Source organism: Arvicanthis niloticus, chromosome 3 (assembly GCF_011762505.2).
Source record: "Arvicanthis niloticus isolate mArvNil1 chromosome 3, mArvNil1.pat.X, whole genome shotgun sequence".
NCBI lineage: Eukaryota > Metazoa > Chordata > Mammalia > Rodentia > Muridae > Arvicanthis > Arvicanthis niloticus.
The window spans coordinates 124437129-124445390 of record NC_047660.1 but is presented as its reverse complement, the minus strand read 5'-3'; the positions used below and the strand labels follow the sequence as shown (position 1 = coordinate 124445390).

Sequence of the window (8262 nt, the reverse complement as noted above, 5' to 3'; positions counted from 1 at the left end):
AAAAAACAGTAATAATTGACCTGTATTGGTTCAAGGTTTTGTTGCTCTTTGTCTTAGTATAATTGGATTTTTCTTGGCCAATAAATGCTTTTTGATACAAGGACCTAAGTTGCTAGACACCCGTAGACCTGTAGACCTGGGACAGTGGCTCTGAGTCTCACACTAGTGAAAATTAAAGACATGGACTCTCTTGGGAATATGCAAAGTAGAAGCCAGCTCACAAAGAGAATTAGAAAACAGTGAGAAACTAAGGGAAAGTCAGGGGCTCTTCAGAGTGGAGGAGCTTCCAAATGGGAAAAAGCCACCGAACTTCTTTGATGAGGAGTTTCTACACGATGGTGGTAGGGGCTGGAGGGGTTCTGGGTAATTGCTATGAGATTGGTTAGTTCTCTGGAAGTATCATAGGCTAAGACAATAAAAGGCCCCCAATGAATACCCTTTTAGCCCAACCATGGAGATATTTGTGTGCTGCCCACCGTTAGGGTGATGGAGGCCCTGCCTACCTTGTCCATCTCTGACATATGCTTTTTAGCTGCTGGCCTTGACTTTCTGCTGTTATCCCTGGTGGCATTGCCATGGTCAACTTTACAAGTGTCTTGCCGGGGGTTAATTAGACTATGTTTTTCCAAATGGGAAAAAGCCACCAAACTTCTTTGGTTTGGGGTTTCAATAAGGCCATATGTCCTAGTTAGGGTTTTACTGTTGTGAACAGACACCATGACCAAGGCAACTTTTATAAGGACAACATTTAACTGGGGCTGGCTTATAGGTTCAGAGGTCCGGTCCATTATCATCAACGAACATGGCAGCATCCAGGCAGGCATGGTACAGGAGGAGCTGAGAGTTCTACATCTTCATCTGAAGGCTGCTAGCAGAATACTCACTTCTAGGCAGCTAGGACTAGGGTATTAAAGCTGACACCCACGGTGACACACCTACTCCAACAAGGCCACACCTCCTAATAGTGCCACTCCCTGGCCCAAGCATATACAAACCATCACACCATGGTAGGGACCGGAGGAAGTCTGCGTAACAACCATCTAAATATAAGAATGAATTAGACTTTATCCTTATATTTACATGACCAGCTTGTAGCTTTATCACAACAGAGAGTTAAACCTCTTACTGCCACCAAGGTGTAGCTGCAGTCTTTGTAGGTTACCTCATAGTTAGCTCCCTGTCTATAGAGTAGTCTGTCATAGGGAGAGATTTTTTTGTGAGAAGCCATCCTTACTTATAATTTAGTCTGTTGCAATCAGATGCACTAGGCATAAGGACATAGAAAAGGGCAAAAGTGCCCTACCCCATGTTCCTTGCAGGTGAAGGGAGGAGGACTAGTGAGTAGGCATCAAGCCTGACGTCGACATCCCAGTGTCCTGTCCCTCCTCTGACTATTTAGCTTGCTTATCTCATCCCCAAATACAGGCCCTCTTACTCAGCATAGCCGGTAGTCCAGACATGGCTGTTTTAACCCCAGCCTCTCTCCTCACACACTGATGTGGGCCCTTTCTCCTACTGCCTATGGATACAGCTCTTGTATCAGTGTGAACTTTCAAGATATGTCTTGTAGTGTATTCAACCCACCTTAAGAGATGTGCAATATTGGTAGCTCAGGGTAGGTGTCACCCATACACAAGAAGCCAGCATGTGACAGCCTTCCAAATGTCCTCCCTGGAGGCCTGTTTCTTAGCCATTCACATGTTGGGAAAGCTGCCTTCCTGACAATTTTGAATCTATATCTATACATTAGATGTATCTATCTATATGGCTATCTATTGCTATATAATAAATTGCCCTTGAAGGAGACCCCCAAACAGAAGGGGTTTCCTCTCAGACACTAGATTAGGCTCAAACTACATCCAAACACCTGTGTTCACAGAGAGATCCTTTATTAAGCAAGGAAGAAAAGTTAAAGTGGCTGCTTTCTGACTCAGAAAAAATGGCAGACAATGACCTTGCAGGTATAACTTTTAAGAAGAGAAAAAGGGGAGGGCTGTGTTACAATGGGCTAGGATGTAGGATGTAGTGATGTGTTTTGATTTGGCATGTTAATAAGGTGAGCCAAATGGGGGCTTTTGCTTGTTGGACTTTAATACTTTGATAGCTGGACCCTGGTAGTCAGCCTAAGGAAGAGAAAGTGACCAAATAGGGGAATAAACCTTGGTGGCTAGCTTCAGGAGTGTAGTCTAAAGGTGTTTTTTTTGTTTTGTTTTGTTTTGTTTTGTTTTTTGCAAGGATGAAGGAATGGGAGAGAAGGGCAAGGCCTGCCAGAGCCTTGCTTGCCATAGTGGAGCTGTCCAGAGTCCCTTCACCCCCCCCCCCCATTAGCATCTGAAAATAATAAATGTTTATTGGCTCACACCACCTCGGTGAAGACCAAGCATCTAGGCCAGCATGGTTTATCTAGGTAACACCAGCTGGGATTTCTCATGAGGCTATGGCCGGGCATGTGGTGGGGGCTACAGTCATCTCAAGGTGGGGGCTAGAGAATCTGTTCTAAGCTGCATCACATCATTGTTAATGAGAGCTGTGTTTTCTCCATGGCTGTTAGCGAAATGCTTCTTTTCCCTGATGACCTATGTGTTCACTTTGTGTCCCGAGGAGAGAGCATCTGATTTCCCCAAGAAAGTTGAAAATACAAACATGTGTGAGAGGAGACCTAGGACAGAAGTCACAGTCCTTCCTAACCTTATTCCAGAGTGCCATTGTCTGTGTTATATCCTAGTGGTCACAGTGACTGGCCCTGACAGAGATTGGTGGGAGGTAAAGGCCCAGGCTGTGACTACCAAATGGAGTTCATTAAGTGTCCTCATGGAAGAAAGCTGCCACACAACCCAGACCCACTCTACAGTCCTTCTATCAGAAGACAGTGACAGAGAGCCATAAGCCCATGTCTTTGAAAGTAGAATCTTCACTAACATCAGGCTTTAGAGACCACCATTCACACCAAAGAATCCATAGATTCGTTGGAGGATGGATGTGTTACCAACACCAAGGTAGGGCCTTCTCTTCTCTGTATTTTTAGGCTATCAGAAAAGCAAGTCATAAAGGAAGATTTATTCTTTCCCCCACTCCCAAAATGAACGCTCTATTGCAATGGACTTATTTTACCGACACTTCTTGAACTCTGTGTTTCAGTAAATGTCACTGAGCTGGGTGAATTCTGTGTATTAGCTTGGAAAGTAGCCATAGGGTTTTGTAACAAGGCTTCTGAAGGCCAAAAATACTGGCTTTTGCTATTTCACTGTTTGTTGTGGTAGATTAAATTTAGTCTCTTGCATCGCCCAGCTTGAAGCTAATCAAAAGCAAATGAATATTTTATTCTATTCTTTCCAAAGAAAACAAAGTACTTAATCTGGTTAAGAGTATTTGTGTTGGGGGTGGAGACACGGCTTGGTGGTTAAGGGCACTTGCAGATGATCCAAGTTCAGTTCCTAGTACACACAGCATGGCCTACAACCAACTGTGACTCTGGTTTCAAATGATATGACACTCTTCTGGCCTCTCTGGGTACCAAACATGCACAGAAAGCCCCATAAATACGTGTAGACAAACACTCATCCACATTAAATGAGAATAAATTTTTAAAAAGAAATTCAGAATAGGGGCTGGGAATGGAGCTCAATTAGTGGCTGTTTGCCTAGGATGCCTGAGGCCCTGGGTTCAATTCTCAATACTATACAAGCCAGGCATGGTGGACTATGTCTGTAATCAGTGGAGGAGTGGAGACAGGAGACTCAGAAACTAATGGTTATTCTTAGCTACATATCACATTCAGAGCCAATCTGGGCTACATGAGACCGTATCTCAAAAAAAAAAAATTTTTTTTTTTTAGGTAATAAACTTTGTCACATAATAAAATCTTTGTTTCTTCCTTATCATGAAATAACATGGTCCAAAGAAAGACTTTATCCAAACCCAGGCAAGATGTATTTCTCAACATCTCTGTGAGTTATCTATATTAAGATGGATTTTTTTTTGTCTAGACTATCAGAACAGACATCGTGATGGATGTTGGCCACAGCATAAACCCAGCCCTTGACATGGGCCAGGTATGTATAACTATTTTGCCTTGTTTCCTGTTTGTGGGGCAGAAACTGCTGTGAGGTCTGAAGAGGAAACATCCACTCACTGGTCACCTGATTCTTCTGCCCCTTTGCTCAAAATCTGTCTCTTTAGACCAGCTGCAGAACTCAGTCTTCTTAACATTTACAAAAAGGGGAGAAATGGTGCTTTGGGTAGTTTTGAAAGATGTATATAATCTGACTGGAAAGCTTGAGAAAAGCAAGACCAAACCTAGAAGTGGTCAGTGGACCTGAAGCCTGAGAGATACAGGGGAGATAGGACTAAAACTGAGCCTCAAATAAATAAATTAATTAATAAATACAGTTGGGGTTCTACCTTAACGTTTGGTTTGCTGGCAGACATGGGACACTCATGGAGTCTTCACATGCTTGTGTACTTACACCTGTGGGTGATTCAGCCTGCCACCATCCTGTTTACCTGGGCATCTGAGGTCAGATCCGCAACACCTAGTAAAAGCCAAGTATAACAGCACACTTCTGTAATCTCATCACCAGGTCAGGACGGAGACGGATTCATTCCTGGAACTTGCTAGAACTCATCTTGTGGAATCAGTGAGCTCCAGGTTCAGTGAGAGACCTTGTCTCAAATAAATAGAGGGCAATACATGAAGACACTGGACATTGATCTCTGGCCTCCACACACATATACACAAATGTGCACATACATACACAAGGCACATGCACACTTGACATCTACAGAGAGAGAGAGAGAGAGAGAGAGAGAGAGAGAGAGAGAGAGAGGATTGGGAGAATTTACTATAGACCAGGTAGGTATGCTAGAATGAACAAAGATTCTCAGTTAGAAGAGTAGAGGCAATCAACCTAAATAAAGATATGTGAGCCAGCCATGGGGCTGGGGGAAGAGAAGGGAAGAGGCTCTGGTTGACAAAGGTTTGACAGAAACAAGACCTTAGCTTAGTGGTTGGAGGTGACATAACCTGGGAGATTGTATAGCATACAAGCATGATTTATCAAACATCACAAGCCATCCCTGGTACTTTTTCTATGTCTAGAAACTTGGACATTTCAAAGCTGTAGAGAAGGCTTAGAGAACACACAGCTGAAACCCTTCATGTTACAGGGTATAAATGAGCCTAGAGACGAAAGCCAGACAGCTTATGAACTCTTGTGTACAGTGAGATGGTGGGGCTCCCCAGCCATGAGAACCTTTCTTTACTATGCTGGGTCTCTTCAAAGTCAGCCAGAGAAAGGTTTCATCGCCTCACTGGTTGAAAGAATGAAGGTATGTGGATAGGCCCTGTGAGGAGTCATCTGGAGTTATCATTTCAATAGCTAAACCAAGACTAAAACCCATGTCCTTTACATTAGAATTTAGCACTGAATGGGATATATAGAAATGTTTCTAGGTGGACTTCTGGGGACACTCTTAAAGACACCCTGGAAGACCCCTCAAACTATATTTCAAAGATCAGACACACAGCATGCTGTTGAAATGCTCCTGGCTGTTTTACCTTCTTCTGTTCTCTCAGGTTGAAGGCGCATTTGTTCAAGGAATGGGACTTTACACAATAGAGGAGCTGAGTTACTCTCCTCGGGGCACTCTTTACAGTCGTGGTCCAAACCAGTACAAGATTCCTGCCATCTGTGACATTCCCACGGAGATGCACATTTCCTTTTTGCCCCCATCTGAACACTCAAACACCCTGTATTCATCTAAGGTAAACTCTGCTCTAAGTCCGAGCTCAGTTGATATCAATAGGGTGGAGAGACATTGGTCTACTTGGGTGTTTGGTGTTGTTACGGTGATTACAGAAGACTCCTTATTAAACACTCTAATTATAAAATAGCAACATGGTAAAATGCTTCAGATATTTCCAGTCTTGGAGCCTAATATAAACTATCAGACTCCATTTGACTTTTTACCAGACTCCATTTGACTTCTTAAATACAATAATTATTGTCATGCTTATATGCGATCTCTCCATTTGGAATCTTTTTTTTTGATCTAGCATCTTAAATGTGAGAATATTAAGATTAGTGGTTAAATTATTTTTTTCAATAATAGTTTACTTATGGCAGTCTGTAGCATATGTATGTATATAATTAATATGTACTGTGTGCACATATACACATATATTCAAGCAGGGAGGGGCAGTTTGTGTCATAATCTACATGGCTCATTTCTCTCCAGGGCCTGGGGGAGTCTGGGGTGTTCCTGGGATGTTCGGTATTCTTCGCCATCCATGACGCCGTGAGGGCAGCTCAGCAGGAGAGAGGCATCTCTGGACCGTGGAAGCTCAGTAGTCCTCTGACTCCAGAGAAAATCAGAATGGCCTGTGAAGATAAGTTCACAAACATGGTATGCTACACCCAAGAGGGAAAGTAACACAAAAAAATTCTTCATTTCTGTCCCCTTGGCTTCATGGCCAAGTTTCTTTAACCCATTACTGCGGTTTTCCATGGAAGAAAAAATGGCAGGAACTCTGTAGGCCACGTGAGTGAGATAGAATGGCTCTTGAACTTGGCTGTCTTTTCTTTAGTCTGGCCTTGCTTGGTCTCCTGTGTGCTCCCCTTCCTACCACTTGAGGGGAACAGAAGGTTTAGTCTCTCGGTCTTATGTTTCCCCTTGTTTTGAGCCTTTTCAAGGATATCTGAATCAGGCTAAGAGGCCAGGGGCTGTGGCCTGAACCTGGGACACCAAGCTGAGAATAAAGGCCATTGTGTTACATCCCATGTCCACTGTCACCTGGCAGGTACTGGGAAAGTGTGATGGAAAGGTCCCTCCCACAATAGGGTCCCTCCTGAACACTGCTTTCTTTATAACCAAAAAATACACTTCATACTGATACATAAAAGCACAGAAATCTGGAGTGTGTGCTCAGCAGGGACCCTGAGCTACAAGATAAGTTTCCTTCTCTTATGTGTGTCCCTCCTATACTCCTTCCTTGCAGGCTGTGCAGGATATCCTCTACCTAACGCTGGAGAAACAGACACTGGCTCCACCGGCCCTTAATCTCTCCAGGTCGAGTTGAGACTCTCCGTGCCCCTCCCATATCCAGGACACCTCTGTACATCACACAATGTTATTCTCGGACCTCTCATTGGCCCAGTTGCCTGTGGTGCTTCCACCTTCGTTATCGTCTGTTAGTTTTTTAACCTAAGTCACAAACATTTTTCTAAGTTATAAGCATCCAAATTTGTTCTTTCCTTCCAGATTCCAAGAGATGAACCTGGATCCTATGTTCCCTGGAACATACCTGTGTGAGTCAAGCATGAACTTCTGGAGGGATTGGCTCAACAATCACAGAACGCAGCTCTTGGTCTCTCTGCTCTAAGATGCTAAATATGAAAGCCAGAATCTCACAGCCCAGAATTATCCACAGAGCTGCTTTCCATGAAGCCGATTCCGAAGTTTCTCCTAAGGATACTCCACACACACCCGAGCAATTATAAATCATATATTAAATTGCACAAACATTAAATCGTTTGCTCTGAGGTGGCTTCATTCATTACTCTGTCCCTTGGATCTGTCAAGCTAACTGGACTATATGAAAGCTTGTCTGTGTTTCACTTTTAGTTTGTATACACCAGCAGAAGTTACACTAGCTAACAAACGAAGGTTTTATAGATAATTTTTTTTCCTGTTGTAAACTGTCAATTCAGTGTTTTCATTTGTCCCTGAGAGTCACCATCCATCCCACTTTTCTTATCAGAGCAGATACAGGCCCCATATCTAAAGAGTGTCTGGCTCTGTAGGGATCAGGAGGAGACAGACTGATGAACATCATCAAAACTACAAAGGTGGCAACTGCATTTCCACCTCTCAGGAGGGTGACACAGGAGGGTGACACAGGAGGGTCTAGAGTCCAAGGTCAGCCTGGGCTGTGGAGCAAGACCCTGTCCCAACAAATAAGGTTTAAAGATACAGATGGTGGTAAATTTCTTGTCTGATGTATGCAAGGCTCTTGAACTTCTGGCACAGGAAGAAAGAGAGAGAGAGAGAGAGAGAGAGAGAGAGAGAGAGAGAGAGAGAGAGAGAGAGAGAGACCCCCCACAGGACAAAATATTTGCAAATATATGGCAAAACTCTTGTGTTCAGAACATTTATAACTTAAAAGAACAAATGACTGTTTATTTTTTTTAATGGACAATGAAGTGAATAGACAGAGACATTTAAATGGCCAATCAGCACATGAGGAGATGCTCAACCTTGTTT

At 43.3% G+C, this 8262-nt stretch overlaps 1 protein-coding gene across 1 annotated transcript in view; it reads left to right on the top strand.

Annotated features, from left to right (window-relative positions):
• LOC117705708 (aldehyde oxidase 1) overlaps nt 1–7541 on the top strand; it is a 78355-nt gene extending 70814 nt beyond the window's left edge. Inside the window, exons 30-33 of the mRNA XM_076932059.1 lie at nt 3987–4052; nt 5576–5764; nt 6238–6405; nt 7261–7541. Coding sequence (XP_076788174.1) covers nt 3987–4052; nt 5576–5764; nt 6238–6405; nt 7261–7311 — 474 coding nt within the window. The 3' untranslated portion in view covers nt 7312–7541. The remainder of the gene's footprint in view (nt 1–3986; nt 4053–5575; nt 5765–6237; nt 6406–7260) is intronic.
• The last annotated feature ends 721 nt before the right edge of the window (nt 7542–8262 follow it).